Source organism: Zalophus californianus, chromosome 5, assembly GCF_009762305.2.
Source record: "Zalophus californianus isolate mZalCal1 chromosome 5, mZalCal1.pri.v2, whole genome shotgun sequence".
Lineage (NCBI taxonomy): Eukaryota > Metazoa > Chordata > Mammalia > Carnivora > Otariidae > Zalophus > Zalophus californianus.
Genome location: NC_045599.1, coordinates 95,541,426 through 95,562,378, shown reverse-complemented (window position 1 = coordinate 95,562,378; position 20,953 = coordinate 95,541,426). Strand labels below are relative to the sequence as shown.

General features: G+C 46.6%; 1 protein-coding gene across 1 annotated transcript in view; it reads right to left on the bottom strand.

Moving 5' to 3' along the window:
- The window catches only part of SLIT3 (slit guidance ligand 3), a 594,180-nt gene extending 578,290 nt beyond the window's left edge, over positions 1-15,890 (bottom strand). The window contains exon 1 of the mRNA XM_027606988.2: positions 15,302-15,890. Within this exon, the coding sequence (XP_027462789.1) occupies positions 15,302-15,498 (197 nt within the window). The 5' untranslated portion in view covers positions 15,499-15,890. The remainder of the gene's footprint in view (positions 1-15,301) is intronic.
- Positions 15,891-20,953: the final 5,063 nt, after the last annotated feature.

The following is a 20,953-nucleotide window of genomic DNA, read 5'->3' as shown; positions in this document are numbered from 1 at the left end:
AGTTTGGGAATCAAGGTTTCAGGACTCATTATCCTTATTTTACAATAATGCTGACATCCTAAGAGAAAAATGAACTTGCCTAAGGGTACCCAGCTGGTGAATGGTAAAACTGTGATTCAAACCCGGGTCTGCCTTTCTCCAAATGCCAGTCACAATCTTTTTCGTTATGCCACTTTCTTCCCAGAAGTTTGTTGTCTGTGGCTTTCTCAGAGTTATCTGGTGGCAAGTTTATAAACTTGAGCAAAAGGGAATTCCCTAGAAGGCTATCAGGAATTTCTGGACTCAAAGGGATTCTTAAGAACAGGTCTGGGGAGAAGGAAATCAGGCATTTCTTGTCGTTGCATAAGTGCTTAGCTGAAATGGCAAGCCATCATGTCCAATCTTTGCCCCTTTGGTCAAGAGTCCATTTCCAGGGAGGAAACACCCGATGGACCTGACTTTGGGGCATGAGCTCATCTACTGACCAGGGTAGGGCAAGGCCCCTGATGACAAACCTGCCCAACTGTACCCTGTGGGTGCAGACGATACTTGGCTAGGAAGGAAGACTGAATCCTCAGCAGCCAAACACAGCACATGTCTATCGCGATGGAGGAAGTGCAGGACTTGGAAAAGCGGGAAGACCTAAGTCTCACAAGCACACTATGATCCTCAAGTAGAACTTAGCAGAAGACCAGAAGCCCATGAAACAGTCATTCAGAAGAAATATACCACCTGGGGATGTGGCCATGCTTGGCCTCAAAATCATTTGCAAAATATTGTGAGTTTGTGTATTTTTCTAAAGGACAAGGACAATTTATTTTATCATCTTATCTAGACTTGTTAAAAAAAAAAAGGCTAAGGTTGGGGCTTTTGGGAGATCTTCAGGAAGAAAGGGAGGAGCTGCTCCTGGAGGAGCTGCTCCAGCCTCAGACCCCAGGAACTACCTGGAAAAAATGAAACTGGGTGTTCTGGTTGGCACCACACCCACAAAACTGGTACAGTTTAACATATTTGAACTAGGAACACGGCGATTTCTTTAAAAGACCACAACAAAAACAGACACAAAGAGCTTGCATGTTGCCTGTAGTTACATGGCAGTAAAGGAGAAGATAGACCCAAAGAGAAAAGGACACACGTGGATGACTGAGCAAAATGGTTGTAACTGAAGGAAGCCAGGGGGCGTTCTGGGGTCAAGAGTCAACAGGGACAATTAAAACTCAACTTCACCTGTGTTCCGAAAGAACCCTGTCCCAAGCAGCTGGCCTGCACCCATGAGGAGCTCCTTGCCAAATGGCCAGTTCTCCATCCACGAATAGATCTTCCCAGATCTAGGCATCCACAGACCCCCAGCATGTATGGACTTGAGAAATGAGTCTATTATGAGTTATGAGTAATAAATAAATAATTGTTCAATGTATCAATTCATGGATGAGTCAATATATGAAAAAAAGACAAGCAATTTTAACTGTGGCTGTTCAATGTACAGGTGCTAGGTATTAAGCCCCGACTATGTGTTAGGGACTAAGCTAGAAGCCTTACACAATGTATTAATCATCCTTACAATAAACCTAAAATGTATATACTATTATATCCCTTTTACCCATCAAAGAGATGAAAGGACTTCTCTGTAGTCACAGAGTAAGCGATGGGATTTGAAACCTGTCTGTCACCTTGAGCATCTGTGGGCTTGCCACAGTACCACAAGGCTTCACGATGTCCACTAGCAACAACTATGTGTTGGCCATTCTACCTATATTATCCCTAATTCTTCCAACAGTCCTTGAGATAGGTATTAGTGTCTCCATGGTGCGGGGGTGGGGGATTGGGGGATTGGGGGAGAAAGTTGAGTCTAGAAAGACGACTAATTTTCCAAAGCGCTCATTTTTGAACACAGATTTTTGAATCCAACTCTCTTTGCTTCAGGTTCCTCTAAACCTCCTGCCTACTCAAATCAATTTACTTTTAAAAAATGTGTTGACTTAGTCTTATGTTCACAAGTCTGGTACTAAGCCCCTGTAGAGAAATGCATAGCTTCTGCCCTCAAGAAGCTTTTTATCTAGTTAAGAGATTAATTACACAGTATAGAAAACAACAGAATTATATGGCTGTAGAGGCTTTAAAACATGGCCATAATGGCTGCAAATTCTTTGGGACTTCTTTTGAGAGGTGATCCTCACCCTTGAATCTGGGCTAACTTGTGCTGCTTAGAACAATAAAATACAACAGAAGGGACACTTTGCTGCTTCTAAGCCTAGTTCCTAAAATGTCATGCAACCTCTCTGTTGTTTACTGGCACACTGTTTTTGGAGCTCTGAGCTTCCATGTAAGAAGTTAGAACACTTTAAGGCCACCATGCCGCAAGCAAGCTCAGACCACATAGAGAGGTCACATGTAGGGGCTCTGGTCAACAATCCCAGCCAAGGCCAGCCTTCAAGTCAACCCAGCCTATTTCCCAGATGTGTGAGTGAACAGCCTACAGATGATTCTAGCACCCAGCCATTCAGGTCTTCCCCCAGTCATTCCCACACTGTACAGCTGATGCCTCGGACGTTAAGAAGCCGAGACAAGCCATCCCATCTGAGTGATGTCCCAAATCCTGACTCAAAGAAGCATAGGGCAACAAGCAATGAAATGGGTGTTGCTTTACAACCCTAAGTTTTGGGGTGGTTTGTTAAGCAGCAATAAGTAATCAGAATAATGGCTTTTTGAGTGGTTATTTAGGGTTAGGCACTGTCTTCTAAGCTTGACATGTGTTACCTCATTTGAACCTGCCAGCAACCCAATGAAGCAGCTTACTATTAAAGAACATGCCCAAGATTATCTAGTTAGCTATGGCATTTGAGCCCAGGTCACGACAACTCCAGTATTGAGAACTCTACACCACTCTGCTATAGAGGAAAGGAAATTATGTCTGCGCCTGAAGTCTATAAAGCCCAAAGCCAATCAGTTTTAAGAAACACCAACTGCTATTTTTGAAATTAAACATCTTTTTCTTTCTTAATTTCAGAAGGCTAACTGTGGAGCGGAGCTAATTATTTGAGCCTTAATCAAGGACCAGCCACTCCCTGAAGCAGCTGTCCTGGCCATTCTATTGCTTCTAGAAAGTCCCTTGGGTTGGTTGGATATTGGCTCAGGTCTAAACCTCAATTCCCAGTCCCCAGAAGTGAGGCTGTATAGGGCTGAAAGGATCCTTGGAGATCATCCAGCCTATTCCCTTCATCCCCTTTAAAGATGAGGAAACTGAGGCCCAGAAAGGTCAAGTGACTTGTCCGAGGTCACATGGTATGTCAGAGGTACAGCCAGGTCTCCAAATTCCCATGCAAGCATTCTTTCCACTACACCATGCTGCAGTTGCTAAAAATTCCCCAGAGCTGCCTCCCTCGGCTCTCCTCTTGACAAAGCTGTTTCCCCCCCCACACACAACTACACACAGTCACATTTGGCAAGAGGTGCTATCAGCCCCGCTTTGCTCGTGAAATGCTGTTTTGCAATGGGGCCTCTGTTCGTTAGCAACACAGACAAAGAAAACTGTAGTGCAGTCTTCTCAGAAGGAGATGTTTCTTGTTTTAAAGACGGGAAGAGAGGTTCCTGGCTGAATATGGCTTGAATCAGCATGCAGCTCCAGTTGGGAAAGAACACAGAGGAGATTTAGGTCTTTGCAAAATTTCTAGAACATACAAGGTGGGCACATGGCAGGAGGAAGCTTATGGGAAATGTTTCAGAAAGTATTAAAATCTACGCCTAAACAGAGTAAACAGAGCAGATTGGTTACCATCTTGTGGTATGAAGTAATTAGAAGTGGGGGCACTAGACTCATTAAAAACTCCCGTGAAGTAATTGGCCTTCCCATTTTGGATTCCTGCTCCAGACCTGGTTCCCAGCATTCAGTCCCTTGCAGTTTTCCTATCTGAGGTCTTCCCTTTCTAGACTCTAAACAAGCTACCTAGGTGCTTAGGGTCTTGAGGCTATAACCTGCTATCCCAAGTCACCCATTCTGTACCTCTCCCCTCTGGCTCTACATTATTCCTTGTTTTTGTTTTTGTTTTGTTTTGTTTTTGTTTTTTGTACTAGATTTGGTCCCTCCTCTGTCTCCCTTGCTTCCCAGATTGGCAGAGACTTCCTAAGGCTGAGAGATCTTTACTCAGGACCAATGCTATGAGCAAGGCCGAAATGAGAGGAGGCAAACTTCTCAGGAGGGCAGCTCTTACCACAAAGCTGAGGTCACCTCCTATGATTTCTCTAAGACACTTATCTGTGCAGGTGGGTTGGATCAGTGGGGAAGGGGTAGACCAGATGATCTCCAGAGATACCCCAAAAGCCTAAATATCTCTTGGTTAGGGAAGGAAATGGGGGGGGAGGGAGGGACAGAACTGAGTTCCATGGCAGAAATCCAGGACTTTTCAGCTGGCAGCAGATGGAAAGAAAAGTGCCAGCTTTTAGTAGGAGGAGATGGGGTGCACACATTTTTTAGGGCTATTACAAGCCACAGGTCTTCCATTGCAAAGGTCCAGGTGAATGCTGTCTGAGAACCAACCTCCTGTACACATACACATCACGAGGTCCCAGGCACAAGATGGGATCTCCAACAAGAAACCGGGCTAAATCAAAGTTCTCGGACCCTTCCCCTCAAAGCTGAGTCTTGCACATAGCCCACTCCACTCGCAGGCAAACACCTGCACAAAGAGCACATTTCAGTGCAAAGCCCCCTGGTTCATTTTCCCCTGGGAAAATCCCTACCTGCTTGTTAAACCCAAGAGAGAAGAAAGGGAATTAACAGTGTCCAGTGGTCCAGTTACAGCCGCAAGCACCGGGGAGGGGAAGCTGGCTGCCCCGAGGAGGCCCCGTATCTCCTCATGGCCTGAAATGCTGCTGCACTCTGTGTCAGTGTTTATGAAATGCTTCTCAAATAAGGTCAGTGTTCTACACAGAGTTGGGGCTCTAATAAAATGCAGAACTTGTGCTGTTTGCCAACTAGCATGCAGAGGCATACTTGAATGCTTTCTTGGATACAATTGTTCTCAGATTAATATTTTCCCCATGAGTTTTTTTAATTCTACTTGTACTATTTTTTTATGACATGAGTTTTTCTGCATATTTGTATCCACCAAAAGGGATGAGTGGGACTTGCTTTCATCGGTGGTTCCTGAGGGCTTGGTGTCGCCTCCCTGATTGTTCTAGCATTTCCCCCGCCATCCCATCCTCTCTGAACCTAGCATGGTGGCCTTTGCCTTGTCAGTCATTTGGTGGGAAGCAACAGCCCAGACTGCATTCCATATTATTTTGAGCTATTCTAGTTATGAAGACATTTTGCTTGCTTTATTCATCGTTGTTCCTGGCACATAGTAGGCACTCAATAAATAGCTCCTTTAAACATCTCCATCCTTCATACAGCTGTACCCCTATGTGGTTCTACTTTCTTGGAAACTGCCATCTCTTAATTACTCAGGAAAAAGTCCTCTAAACTTGCCCTGGTTGGGTTGCTGACTTGGCTGGTGAGGCACTTTATTTGCATTTGTAAAAGATGCACCTTAAGAAATGAAAAGGAAAACCTAGCAAGAGTCTGAAGGCATGGGTGACTTTGAACTCATTGAGTTTCCTCTTCTGAAAATGCACCCTGATCATCTTTCAGATACAGGATTTAGTGGTTAAAATCAGATATCGTGGGTGGACTCATTAAAGTATTCGAAGAGCACTAAATTTAGGAGGCATCTGCAGACATTTGATCTCCTATAAAACTTGCATCAGCTCCATGGGAGAAGGGTTAGTCCTACCATTCTAAAGGTTACAGATGAGAAAACTGAGACTCAGACGATACTTGTACAAGGTCCCACAGTTAAAAGAAAAAGGGGGGGTGGTGGTGATGGAAACCAGGATTTGGCCTCGGTCTTTTTACTCATTTAAGGTTACATCAAATTGTTCTCCCCATTGGTTTCTCATTAATATCAGTTAGAAACCCCATATATATCACATGCCCTCCTTAATGCCCATCACCCAGGAGCATTGGGTGGTATATGCAACTGATGAATTACTGAACACTACACCTGAAACTAATGATGTACTATATGTTGGCTAATTGAATTTAAATTAAAAAAAGAAAAAAAAGAAATCGCATATATAAAACACTTATCTCTACCTACATTCTAGAGCTGGGCAGAGATGGGGAGGAGAATAAAGAATATCAGCAAAGTGCTAGATAGGCCAGAAACTTCTGCACCACATTTCTGAACAGGACATCTCTTCAATGAAATCATCATTGCTGAGCTTTTCGATTGCAGAAAAATCTGCTCTATTCTCTGTTTGGGTTGAAGGGTACTCAGCAGCATGTTGTAAGTAACTTATCATGCACTGAGTCCAGCCCTGCAGCATCTCTACACTTCACCCTGGGCATCATAAAAGGCTTCAGGTAGCCATGAAAAGGAAGTCTGAGGTTGTTTCCAGGACACAACCACAAGCTGGGAGTCTCCAGGCTCCAGTGAAGGTCCAGGCCACAAAGAACCTCCTGAAATCCAATTCCAGGACCCAAGGCTTAGGTGGTGAATGTCCGAGTTCCGTGCCAAGGCTATGGAGAGCTACCTGGAGGGTAGGAGAGTGTGAGAAGGCAAGAAGCCAAGCTGGAAGTGTCAAGGCAGGGGCCAGGAGCAGCTTAAGTTCAAGGAGAGATGCACAAAATGCACAGGTCCATGGTTAAGCCCACATACCTCAGATTAGAAGAGGACCATGGACTCCACACCTTGTAGACCAGCCTGAGTCAGGGCATACACTAATTCTAGAGTCCAGGGGAGCAAGGAGTGGGTATGCCAGGTAGCAGACAGGAACTACAAGAACTAGGGAGGCCAAAAAACTCAAGAGGGAGTCAAGGTGGGTGGTTAAATGTGCTGGCTGAATTTCAGGAACCACAATCCACACCACTGCCAAAATGCTGAATGAATCAGGGGTCGAGAACCCAGACTGGCGTTTTGGACAAGAGGAGTCTAAGCCCACACAAGCAGTGATAAGGCTGTGAAAAGTGGAGTCATATTTACTCCAGCCGGGATGCATCTTATATATGTCCTGTTCTACCGGGATCCGGTGTCAGGGTCGGGGATCCCAGGAAATCATGGCTGAGGGAAGTCAAGTGGTACATCTTAACTGGAAAGAAAGGCAATCCCTGCAAAAATGTCAGCAAATGCTTGTGGGGGGGAAATACTGGTCAAGAAGCCTTGTCAGAATTCTTCTTAGAGGGTTTATCCCTTCAAATCCAAAATAAAAATATTAGCCACATAACCATGGTGATACTTTTCCTTGACCTCATGGTTTCTTCTCTAAACACCCTTGTTAGATGAAACTTCTTCAAGTACAGTTTCTATTCATTTTAAATTGGGCTCGGGCTCTCTTTTGTTCAATGTAACCACGAACTTCTGCAGATCTGTACCACATTTCCATTACTCCCTATGGGAACCCTATTCATCCTTCAAGCTCCAATCTGAACGCTGCCTACTTCCCCAAACTGGACACGACAGCTCTACCACCAGCTGTCCAGGACACAGCACTGGCATTCCTCTCAGGATGCGTTGCATCAAACAGGTGCTCACTGTTTCAACTGGGACTCAGTTTTGTTTTTTTTTTCTCTTTCCTCCTTCTTATTTGAGAATCGGGTTTGGAAGACAAGAAGGGGGGCTGACTTGGAAGGCTTGTGGAGGAATGGCATGATCAGTGGGTGGGGCACAGGCCTGAGACCAGTCTGCCCAAATGAGCCCTGACTCTACTGCTCCAACCTGGGAAAGTTACTTCACCTCTCTTAGTTTTCTTATCTGTAAACTGAGGACAGCATGAGTTTCTGCCTTGCATGATTGTTAAGTGAGAGAACTTGTGTAAAGGAAGTGTGAGAGCAGTGCAGGCACGAGGGGCTTAATAAACAGCAGCTGCTGGGGCGACAGTGATTGGTGTCATCATTATCATTATTGTTTGGAAATTTGGGGAGAGCCCGTGCACTTCCATGCTTCCTTCCCCACCACATCCATTCCCAGCCCTACTCCAGCAAATGTGCTCTGGGCCAATGGGCACCCAAGACGTTAAAGGAAATCACTTTGCAAGAGTGAGGCTTCTCAGCGGAGCTCTGCTGCTGACAGAAGGGCCCAGAAGGCTACAGTACTTTACAGGAGAGGACATGCACACGCACATACACACATATATACACATCACGTCACGTTCCATCCCGTGCTGGTGGGGCTCTCGCACCAGCCTAATAGGACAAGAATGAAGCTCAGGTCACAAAGGAAAGTGCAATGAGAAACCAAGACTTTAGAAAACATTCAAAAACAGAGGAATTAAGCATTAATAGGAAATCATTCCAGAGAAAATATGAACAACAGAACCCCAGGGAAAGAAGATGCTACAGGCCAACAAGACCTCAACATTTCTATCCATCCCAGCCAGAAAGAACTGGACAATATATTCATGTCATCCACACCCCAGCCATTGAAAGACTTTAAACAAGCAGAGAGGACTCTGCTGATTATATTGACAACCTGGATAAAGATCCATAGGGCAACCTCAGGAACCCTGCAGAGGGAATGGGGGGAGGAGTGGTAACATACTAGATGAGTGAATCAAAATAGAAAATGTTGCTGAAAAGCTGATGAAATTAAACTATTTGCCAAAATTTAATTAGGATAATGCAAAGTGTTGCACTTAGACTCCAAAAAGTCAACTGCACAAATCTGGGATGGAGAAAATAGGATCAACAGCAGGGAGGGCTGGGAGACACTGGGGATGCAATGAACAGCTGGGTGGAAATGAGCCAACCCAGGGGTGTGGCTGTCAGAAGTGAAAATGCCCCGTTACGATGTTGATAGAAGTCAAGATAGCAAGGGAGTGGAAGGATTCATTCTAACTAAGACAAGCAGAGGACTGGAACCTATTTGGAGGAAGACAAGTAGGAATGGGAAGAGGGCCTGTCTCAGAGTCTAACACACACAGAATAGTTGAGGCAATTATAAAAATTTATGGAAGAAAGAAGAAGACTAAGATAAGTGGGTAGTGAGAAACACGACAGCAGTAACATTTTTGAAATTCTACCATTTGGAAGAAGGATTATATTTGCTCTGTGTAACAACAGTCAGGGGGAGATAAGTTCAATCCCCAGGCAAAGAAAATTTTCTTGTTAAAACTGTTTTCTAAAATGGAATAAATTGCTTTAGGAAGAACTGAGTTCCTCCTCATTAGAAGTAATGCAGCAAAGGAGAATGGCCACTCTCTCCAAAATTATGTTGGTGGAAGATCAATCTGCACATGGTTAGAACCTGAACTAGAAGAACCCTTTCAACCCTGACAATCTATACTGTTTCAATCAGGCTTTGTCTTGAGCTTGCTCTGGACGGACGGCTATAGTCAGTAAGAATTATGAAGATAACCGTACTAAGAATACTTACGGAGGATGCGCTGTGATCCAGGCAGTCCATATAAGTAAATTCAATACTCACAGCATCCTATGAAGGGGGTAGTTTTATTATTCCCATTTCACAAATGAGAACACTGAGGTCACCCAGCTGGTAAGCGGAGAAATCAGGAGCAGCCCCATCTGGCTCTGATGTCTATGCCTTTATCCGAAGGTTGTGACTTTTCCCACCTGCCTATCCACTCACAATTGAGGACGTTTAATTACACACTCCTGATGAATGTTTCCCAGGGAATGGTGTATCAAATATAGTGCTGGCCACAGAACTACAAAGACCACAGTGAGTGGGAAGGAAAGGACAGCCTTTGGCAGACCAGCAATAGCAGTACTTATAAAACACAATCCAGGTCTTCAGAAAAGAGAAGCAAAAGATTCCCACTATGAGCGCTTCCCACCTGGGCAAGGCTGATTTAAATTTAAGGCTGGAGAATGATAAATAATGGAGAACTTTGAAAACTCAACACCGTGCACCCTAGCAGGGTACCCTTTGCATCTATCCTATCTGGAAGTAGTAATGGTCCAGAAAAGTTCTCTGGAAAAGCCTCCATGCCTCGTTTTTTCCTTTTCAGCTGTTCTAAAAAGGGTTAAGACCACCTTACATAATGAGGGTGGAGCATACTAGTAAATACAGCTGTTTCAAGTAAAAGCAGTAACAGAGGCAGACACGGGAAGTCAGTAAAAGGTATTTAGGGAAAGACAGAAGGAATGAGCATTGAAAAAAAAAAAGTCAGGGCCAAAAATTCCCCCATGAAAATCCAACCCCCCAAAATAAATAAATAAAATGCATTCCTTATTTAAATATACCACAAAGCAGCACGCCCATGGAAAAGATATAAACCACTTCAACCGTAATCCCCTTTTTATGGAACAGAGGCCAACCTGGGCTTAGCTGGAGAGGAGAGGGAGGGGAACAGGCACGAGCTGTGCCGAGCATAGCGTATGTGCAGGCGAGGAGCTTGCCTTGATGGGGCACATTTAGAGTGGGCATCTCACACTTTCCAGCTGGATGGGGCCTGAGATGAAGAAATAGAAGAAACAGCCATGGTCACCACTATTAATAGTTGGTGGAGACCTAAGCGCCAGGTACTGTGTTAAGCACTTCCTGTTCATTATTTTATCTGATTCTCCCCTAGAGGAACATTTATGACGCACACTTTACAGGTAAATAGTAGCTGGAGAATCAAAGTGCCAGGCACTGTGCTGAGTGCATTACATGGTTTGTCCGGGGCCACATTCACAGCATGCCCACAGGGCCAGTGTGATTATCATCCCTGTATTACAGCTGTGGAAATACAGTACAAAGGGATTAAACGGACTACAGCCCAGAGGAGTGGGGTAATACGCCCACGGTGCAACAGCAAATTTGTAACAGAGCCAGAATTCAAACCAGAGCTGTCTATTTGCAGAGCCCACAGCCTGAACTAGTAGGCATGGGGTTCTGAAGCCTTGCCACAGCCCACCTAGTCCGTGAAAAAGATCCCATGGCTCTACCATTCTCATTTTCCGGGGAAGGAAGGACTCAGTGACAACAAACAGAACTGGAGAGAAACAAAATAACAATCAAAATGCAAAAAAATGCAGAAATATACAAGACCCAGATGATGGGCAAAAGCAAAACTTAATAATGACCCTACAAATACATCAATTAATACAAGAAGAGCAGCAATCAAAAACCACAGAGAGCACAGGATGATGCTGATGAGTTGCTGATTAGAAAGGCCTACAGTTTAAGTGCGGGGGACTTCTAGCTCTTTTCATGGGCATGTGCACAGTAGGAGTTTTGCAAGGTTGCTAAGCAATGCTTGGCAACCAGACTCCAGAGTGGATCACTCATTAGGAGTCCTTGGTAACTCCAGTAAGGCAATAATTTTAGTTCATGAAAGCCAAATTTTAGAAACCCTTAATAACTCATGTAATAGGTTACTAGTAAGTCGCCCTTGGCCATACATAAAAAATGCAAAACCATAATTCCCCATCTTTCACTTGTAAGAACTAATAAAAAACTTGTATTTTTGAGACTTACTCATTTAGTCAACACATACCAGTTGAAAACCTACTATGTGCCAGGCACTGGGGGAGAGGACCATATAGGGAAAACTATCAGGACTACACTAGAATTCTGCTTTCAGGAAAAGGAGGCCCAGCAAGGCAAAGCAATCTGTCCAGATGCACAGCACAGTGGAGGCAGGTGCGCTTAACTGCTCATGTCCAACCCATAGCTTCCCCCAGAGAGCACTGCGCTTCTCTGAGAGGCCACATCACCGTGGGTGGCTCAGAGAGGCCTCGCCATTCACCAAACTGCCCCTCATCTGCTGGGCTGGCTCCGAAGCTAGGAGTACCAGGATGCAGGGCTTGGCCGTGGAGCATCTTGGAAAGTCTCCCACTTGACCTGGAGACCTCTGCGGTCAAGTGAGGGAAAGCCTGTGACACGGTGTCGGTTTTTATTGGACCCAACCACCGGCGAAGCTTGCCATCATCTGGAGTGATGGAGAAAATTAAGTTACCACATTCTCACGTTTCAGCCTTTCGCCCGTTTTCCTTCGCAAATAGGAAATGTTTATTTAAATACAGCAGTCTCCAGCATGTTCCAGAGCCAAGTGAAAAACCAAAGATGTCCACTCTTGCCCCACTCCGCTGTTCAGGCCACCACCTCCCCGTGGGTGAGAAGTAGGCTTCTGCCTGCCTTTAGGCAGCGTGGGGAGAAGGGGCCCCTTGTGAGAGTTCATTTTCTTCCGCTCTTTTTCCAGGCTGAGATTGTGGTTGGAGAAGAATTACATCTGTGGGCCCCTTTTGTACTCAGAAGGGTAAATGCGACATCTGTTTACTCTGTGCTCCATGGTAAATGTTTTGTTTCAGGCACCACCATTCACTTCCTCTCCTCATGTCCTCTATCTTTGCTGCATGGATAATAAATTACACTGAATTCTCCCCTGCGTTTATTTAGCTTTCTTGTGGGTATCACCTCCTCATTGAGGGAAAAAAAAATTGTCAGTAGTTTATAAATGACGGAGAGTTTCTCTTTCTGTGTAATGTGCTGACATTATGGAGAAGAAGCTGGAACACAGACCCCCAACTCTGATACCAGCTTAATTATGAACAATATAACAAGCCCCATTCCGGGCCTGAAGCAAAGTCCAAATGGTGACCACATTATCCCCATGCAGATTTTCCTTAAAGTGTAGCATGAGCAGATGAGGCCTCAGAAGTCAAAAAACCCCCAGAGAAACAATGACACACATACACACATACATGCACACACACATGCACGCGCGCATGCGCGCACACCCACTCCTACAGAAAAGCCTCTCTGGGAGATCAAGTAGCAGGAATGCAAAAGGGAGAAAATGCTTCTCCTTTGTTATAAAACACAACATAAACATTAGAGATCAGGAAACTGGATTTTAGGAAGGTCCCGAGCATGTAGTGCCAATGCCGACAGACCGTATACCCTGTGGAGAAACGAGTCCTGGGGAGTTTCAAAGCCTCACTAAAGGAAGTTTCCTTCTTCTGTCCTCTGCTTCCATTCTTTAAGTCGAATTGCTGGTTTCTTCTGTATATGCAATGATTTTATATACAGTTACTGGAATGCAGTAGAGGTTCAAGTAATGTTTGTTGAATGAATGAAGAAAGGATGAATGAGAAATTCCTCCCTAAAAAAAAATCTGTTCCATAGCTTAGAAATGCCAAACACCCCCCCAAGAGTTTGCAGAACTCAAATGTTCCATCTGAGTTGACTGACAGAGGATGAGAGGTGGTGAAGGACTGTTGGTGGGCTGCTCCTAACCCCTGCAGCACTCCTGACCAAGCTTTCTTCTAAAGGTTGTCCCCTCTCCCGGGGGAGGAAGAAGACCAGAATGAGGAGCCAGCCTTGGCAACCATGTCACCCCACGCACCCCAGCCAAAGGGGCACCAGTGACTGGAACCAAGGTAGATGAGACTCAGCTATTCCAAAGTACTTCCCACTCTGCCAATGCCTGCAAAAGACCATGACAGCAGCAGGGCGCCATGGGAATGCCCGGGACTCAGTCTCCACCCAGTTTCTCCAGTTGTAGAGCAGATGGGTGGCTCCAAGCTGCCTGGGTCTCCTGGGGAAGGTGGGTGGGTGGCATATTGGCTGCAGTGCTGTGCCTGCAGCTTTTGAAGACTTCCTACATGCCAGCAGGAGAAGGGCCCACTCCCCTTGGTTTCCCAAACATGTACCATGATTTTGAGGATGGAGGAGAGGTAGTCTCAAGACTCCAACCAGGAGAGCTAATGTCATAGCAAGCTGAATGTTGGCAGGGTACACCCGAAGCAGTAGCAAGAGCAGCCTATTCCCAAGCCCAGCCAGAACCCTCCCAGGACCATCTATTTAAAGATCTTGGCCCAAACTGACCTTTGTTCCAAAGATGGCTAGCAGAGTGGTAGTTACCCAAAAATACCACTACAACAAATTTTTAACTGCTTTGTAAAATATAAGGTCTGAATTAAGCTGTGGACACCTGGATTGTGGCCCCTTTATTGCCACTAACTTGCTGCATTACCTTGGGCAAGTCTTTTCAAATGCTTGAGCCTCCTTTCTACATATGTTAATGAAGGTTCAGCTCCAGTGCTCTAGAATTGCATGACCACACAGAATAATGAATGCACTTGAAAAAAAAAATACGTTTTGAGCCACAGGAAACCTCTAGGAAAAAGGAAGGCAGTTCTATTGAGTCTCTGCCCAGGGACACATGGAGTTCAAGGAAGAGATGTAGAGTGACAGGAGGTGATCAAGAGGAATAACACACTGTAAGACAATTCTCTCAGTCTCATGCCACTATCTTCCAGCTTCAAGTCAAGAGGGCAGAGTGGAAGACCCAGTGCACCCACCCCTAAGGTGCAAGGGCAAGGGAGACAGAGGGAGAGCAAGACACGAAGTGGATGACATTCACCCACTTCTGGGTTGCGTTCCCAGGCCGGTTCCAACCCCCTCCACCATTTCTCCCTCTTTCCTTACTCCCCAACTGTGGGCTGGAAAGAGCCCACCCTCGGAGTCCAAATTTTGAATTTGGTCCGAGGATCAAAATGATAAATGTTTCCAAAACGTTGACATATGAAAAGTAAATATTTGGTTGCACAATTGGGGTTAAAACGAGGGTCAATCCACCCCACTCTCCAAACGCCTCTCCTCTCGCTGCCAAACCCAGAATCCTAGGCTGAGTGCGGTTTGTAAGATTATAGCGCTCGGTCTCATTTAAAGGGCTGTCAGCATTTCCATTCTCCGGCCCGTTTGGGGAGGCATTTATAACCGAGCCATAAAAAATTCACCCCGGCTGCAACTTGGCATCTACGAGGCTGCGCTCCAGGCAGAGCGGGTTTTGCAAGCACCCACTCAGAATTCGTTCGGTTCCTCAGAAGTTAGACCTTCACACACACTCTCAACTTCGCTCGCAAGGGCAGCCAGAAAGTGACTGGCCTTTTCTGATCTCCAAGCTGGTCACAGTCTCGGCCCTCTCGGGTTTCCGTTCCCTTACGCCCCACCACCTTTCAGCTTTCTCCTTCGCCCCCCTCCTAAATGTGCGCGGACCCCTCGCCCTTACCCTAAGACCTCACTGGCTGTAGTGTTCTTTCCTCCCCTCGCTTCCTGCCAGCCTTCTGCTGGAAGTGTCACCGGGCCCTGCGTCTGGAGCCTTCACCCCTGGAAAAGCACTGCTCTTTGCCCATCGCAGTGGTTTTCAAGACCTCTCTCCCTAGACCTACCCAACGCCAGAGACCCCCAACTCAGGGAATGAAGGATCCGACCCAGGCGAGGGTGACAGCGAGACTGCATCCAGTGCGGCCAAGGGGAAAGGAAAGATCTGGTGCCTGGGGGCCCCACTATGGACCCAGGAGGTGGCCCGGGTTGGGCGGGGCGGGGGTACTCACAGGCGCTCGGCGTTGCGGGGTATGCCCCGGGGAACCGCCCGGAGGCCCAGTCCGTGGCAGTCCACGCTGGCGGCAGAACAGGTACACTTGGTGGGGCAGGCGGCGGCTGGGGGCCCGCTCAGGACGCTCGCCAGCGCCAAGGCCAGCGCCAGGCGGGCGCGCACGGTGGCGCCGGCCCCTGTCCGCCCGGGGGCCATGGTGTGCAGGGGCCCGCGCCCAGAGGAGGCTGCCTCGGCGGCGCAAGACGCGCGGACCCCGGGGAAGCGCGCGCGGAGCCCAAGCGGCCTGGGGAGCGGGCGGCGGAGTTGGCGCGGAGGAGGAGCGAGCTCGGCGCTCAGGCGCACGGGGCGCGGGCGGAGCGGGGCGCGCCGGGCGGCGGCGGCGGCGGCGGCAGCAGCAGCAGCTCCATCCGCGGGGCTGGGGCTGCCCCGCTGCGCATCGCTCGGAGTGCCCAGGTACCGAGCGCCTCCTGGGCCCGCTGCCCCGCGGCCCGAGGCGTCGGCCAGGTCGGGGACCTGGGGGCGAGCGCAGTGGGGCACGGAGCCTAAGGAGGTCCGACTTGGGGCTGAGCTCGGGAGCGCGGCGGCGGCGGCGGCGGCGGCTGGGGCACGGGGCGGCCGGGTGAGCTGGCCGGCGCTCGCTCTCTCCATTCACTAAGCAGGGCAGACACCGGAGACGCGGGGCCCACCCCTCCCGCCCCCCCAAAAACGCCAGCTCCGCTTCCCATTGGCTGCGCCGCACGTCATGTCGACTAAGTTGGGAACTTTGCTGGAGCGACCGAGAACCCGGAGGGGAGGAGGCAGGAGATGAGGGAGAGGGAAGGAAAGGGGCTCGGCCAGCAGGGTCCCAGAATTGAGACCCATTCCCTCTTACGGAGCCAAGGATTGATCAGGCTGGTGGCACTTTTCCTTTATTATGGCACTGAGCTAGGCACTCTGCTCATAGTCTTTCCTTGGGTTCCAACACCGTCCCGTATCTGAATACCCCATTTTATAGATGAAACAAAGCTCAGAGAAGTGACTTGCCCGAGGCCACACAGCTGCTAGGTACCCCAAACCGCAGCACTCACATTCACTCATATTTTACACCACAGCCCATCGAAGCTGTGTCCTTCACTCATCTACAAAGATCCTCAAAGATCCTACCTCATCTTGGCAAAGATCCACAACTTCTTCCTACTGTATTTATACTAACGTATTTCACAGTCACACGTGTCACATAAAATGTTTGTCCATGTTGTTCAGGTCGCTGCTAGCAAACCCTACACGGAGGCCTGTCCTGCTTTGCCTAGATCCAATGCCGGCTGTGCTGCTAAAAGTAGTGATGGCGGGACTGGGACCCCTGGATTGACAGTGCTTCTGCTTCCTGACTGGGTGACTCTGGGCCAATCATGTCACCTCTGAGCCTCGGTTTCCTCAAAGCAAGGGGCCACAGCTCTGTCTGGGATCACCTCACTGGGTTGTTTGGAGCATCAAAGAAGAGAAAGTGTTTTTTGCACAACAGTCATTCGCATGTGAGACATCCCTTCTGCCCCCACAGCCTTCATTCTTCCATAGCGCTCTAAATTGGCCAGGTCTGAGCTTTTCCAGATGCCGGTGGGGAGGGGCACGTGTGTTAGAGGCTCCATAAATACTTGTAGGAATGATTTTGTTTGTTTGTTTGGAGGGAGAGGGCAGGAACTGAAGGAAGTATTGCCCAGACTTCCTTGTGGTCTGCTCACACTGGAAAAGTCTAAATGAGTCCTGAACATGCGCGTGCGCACACACGTGCTCACACATATACACACACACTTGTGCACACACATGCTTATACTCAGGTTCACACACACACACCCATATACACACAATCACATACACACGTATACATGCATAGTCTCACACCACACACAATCACACATACCACAATAACAATTATGCCACTGAGAGCTCTTTCCTTTTCTTTCATACAAATGCTATTCTAATTCCTTCTACTTCATCTTCCTTGTTTCAACGTCTTGACAATATCCTGTGAATTTATAGTAGAGGTGCAGATTTTATTTTATTCTACTTAACATATTTTCAAAATCATAGCTCCAGGCACCCAACTGCACGCACGTGTACACATACATACACAGCCACACACACTTCAGCCCCTCCATCATTCATAAACACGTTAGGTGTAATTTACTGCTGTTATTCTTGGGAGCAGCTTTCCATACCGATGCTGTTGTCAGCGCCCTCTGGTGGCCATAAAGGGTCTATGCTCTGGTCCATAGAGTGACTTCAGCTTTTAAGAACTCTAAACATCCTTTCCTCTGAAACTTTCCTCCAAATCTTGAACCAATTTAGTACCAGGACTGAGGCAGATGAGAGAACTGGGCAAAGACCCAAGGGCACAAAAGCGTCTCAGACTGTCTGGAGCAGAAAAGAGTAGGGTTTTCTTTGTTTTCCCAAATGCACGCTAGAGCATGTTTTGCAATCCCTCTAGACTGGGCCTGGGTCTGTGCTCTGAGCACAGTGTGAGGGTGGAGGTGGGGGCAGAGACTGTGTTTTCCATTTAAGCTGATGGGGAATTTCATGAGCCTGACTAGATCTTTAAGTGACTTCATAGGCATTCAAGTGTGCTTGCTTTTCCTTGGGAGAACACTTTAAAACAGAGCTTGAGAGTCAATCATCCCAAAGAAACAGGAGGTACACAGGACACAGGCCATACAGAATCAGGGAGCGCAGCTGGAACAACCTTGAAAATCGCCAGATCCAGCATTTCTGCAAGTGTTCTGACGACTACTAGTTCTACATGTTTCTTCAAGAAAGTGGGGAAGGGGAGTTCTTGGGCAGAAATAGGGTGAGAAATGCTCACTTTCACCACTCTTGGAGATTTGCATCACCAATGAGCATATTTAAGATTTTGAGAAGTCCTACAATGAGGAAACCGGTTTAAGGTTTGTTGAACCCGGTTTCCCAGCATGGCTGATCCTTTTACATGTAAACTTAAAATTCTTTTGAAATTTTTGGGTAATACCCAATATAATTCAGGCCCTGTATTCAATAACATGGAAACTGAGTCTCAGAGAGGGAAGGGCACAAGTACAAGGTTGTCCAGCTAATTAGTGAAAGAGCCAGAGCCAGGACACAGGGCTTCTAGTGCCTAGAACTAGGCTCCCTCCACTCTCCCCCACTGATTCTGAAGCATTACTCTTCTCAGAGAAGTATGAGTAAGTCCTTAGGAGATCAGTTTGTTGGGTAGGACTTTTTATGTCTAAGTACCAGAGATGGCTTTTACACCCTATGGTATGATTTTCAGAGTTCCGCATAAGCCTCCAGGGCCAACTTTTGGATTTTTTTCTTTAGTTTTCTCTAGGCTTCTCAAAAGCAAACTGCCCACCCATTCCCCCAAGAAACCCACCTCAATAGAAACAATAGAAACAATAGAAAATAACTAATTGAAGTAAAAAAAAAAATACTTTTTAAGAAGGCCTTTGGGTAACATACAAAATTAAGGTGGAAGAAACTAAAGAAGGAAGCTTTTAAAAAGACACAAACCAACAGGATGATCTAGGATCAAGCTCAAGCCCAATTTCCAAATTCCCAAGACACAAAGACTGGCCTGGGTTAGGTTATGTAATCACCCTATTAACCACAGAAGACAAGAATCTACCGATAACAGTTCCATGGAAACTATACTCAGACAGGTAGGAGCAGTGCTCTCAAAGGAAGACTGGGGAGCTGTTAGCTGGAAAAGTAGGGGGATGATGAGAAGGCAAAACAGCACCAAAGCATCTTCCGTTTCACACCACAGCCATTCAGTTCCTGAGTCCCGTTAATTCTTCCTCATGATTATCACTTGCATCTGTCCCTCTTCATCTTTGGGCCTCCAGCTATTGTTCGGATCCTGGTTTCATGCATGGCCACTGCTCACACCGGTCCCCACACCAATTCTCCTTCTTTATCTTTTTGTTCCACCAATTCATCCTTGGCCCTGATGATCAAGGGATTTTTCTAAAATGCGCACAGAATAATGCAATCCTGAACTTTGAAGTAGATTTCTACCTCATCTCCTCCCAATCTCCCACACCCACTCAACAATCCTCCTGAACATTCTTCCTAGCTCTTTCCTCTCTGGCTAGCCCAGAGTCAGTTGAGCCTTTCATTCCTCCAGGAAACCTTGCTGATCCAGTCTGTTAGATTTTCAAAGTCAAGGAATCTATAGAATCTATTAATTCCAACATTTATTATAAAAATTTTCAAACATGCAAAAGTGTCTAATTCATTTTTTGCATGCTTGATGCCTAGAGGTACAAATACATGTTTGATGATTGGTGAATGACTAATTAACAAGTATGTGAATGAATGATCTCTCCCATCCCCTAGCTTATTTGACATTCTCTTGCTGCAGTTTTACTTATTTTGATCAATGTTACTTGATCTTTTCGGGGAGGAGGAAGAGACTACATTCTTCTAGAAACTCTGAGTGCGTTTTTTATTTTTTGAAAACTATACACATTCCCTGCCCCACCCCCCATTCTGATATATTTGCTCCCATCCCATTGAAACTTACCATTTGTGCTGGTCATTCTCCAGTGGATTGTCCAGACTGCTCTGCCCAGTGTCACCCTGTTCTCTCCACCAGGAGGCTGACCTCTGTGGACTGTATCACCTGTGCTCTCTTGGGTCTGCCCATGTGGGGAACTAGCCCAGAGATCTGGAGGAAAGGCCAGCACTTCATCCATAAGGACAGCAAGGTGGCAGTGGCTCCTTCCTTTACTGAAAATCATCATTCATGTCCTCCAGCTGCCATCCCCATCCCCTTACCTCTTTAGAGGGTAGGAGTAGGAACATCTTCCCACTATTGCTAAACCTTGAGCAGTCCCCATCTCTTGCTTCCTTAACCCTGCCTCACTTTTCTAAAAAGTCTCTTTACTAAACCTTCTTCAAATTACTCCTTTGTGTTGTGCTGTCTGTTTCCTACCAGGGGCCCTGAAACCGACACACAGCCTCACTGAGCCATCAAGGCATATTTCTGAGGAATATGTGAACAGGGAGGGGAGGGAGAGATGATGAAAACTCCAATTTGAGATTAAGACTGTGATTCCTATTAAATCTTCCCTGGGAGAGGGAAAACTCACATATGTGAATTTTAGGTCACTTATGGGAGCAGGATTAAGTAAAGGTACCATCCGCTGGACCTGGAAGGTCTTTTTTTTTTTCTATGCAAATGCTTCTTTTTCTCTCCCTTGAGAAAGAAAGAATATTAAAGGTTTACTGCCAGTTACTCTATTGAGCTTCCCCAAGGGGCAAGATCTACTTTGACTAGACAAATGTTTTACGAATGAATACATAACTTTAAAATATATAACCTATCCTGGGGAATAAGATAGAGCAATAGAACCTTCCAAAATCCAGATCCACCTGTAGCAGACAACTCTTACTTGATCTTTTACTCCAACTATGTGATTATAATTTAGAACTTTCTTGTTCTTATATGATCTTGCCTCCCTCTCAAGATAGTGATTTTCTAGGGGTGAACACTGACATAAAGCCAATCAGAGTCTTCCCTGATTTTTTTTTTTGACTGGAATTGGAGAAAGAGATTCAGTCCCTCTGTGGTTGTAAAGCTGGAACATGTGAGAAACTAGAATGAGCCATATTTTCAGTTGTGTGGCCCAGGTGGTAT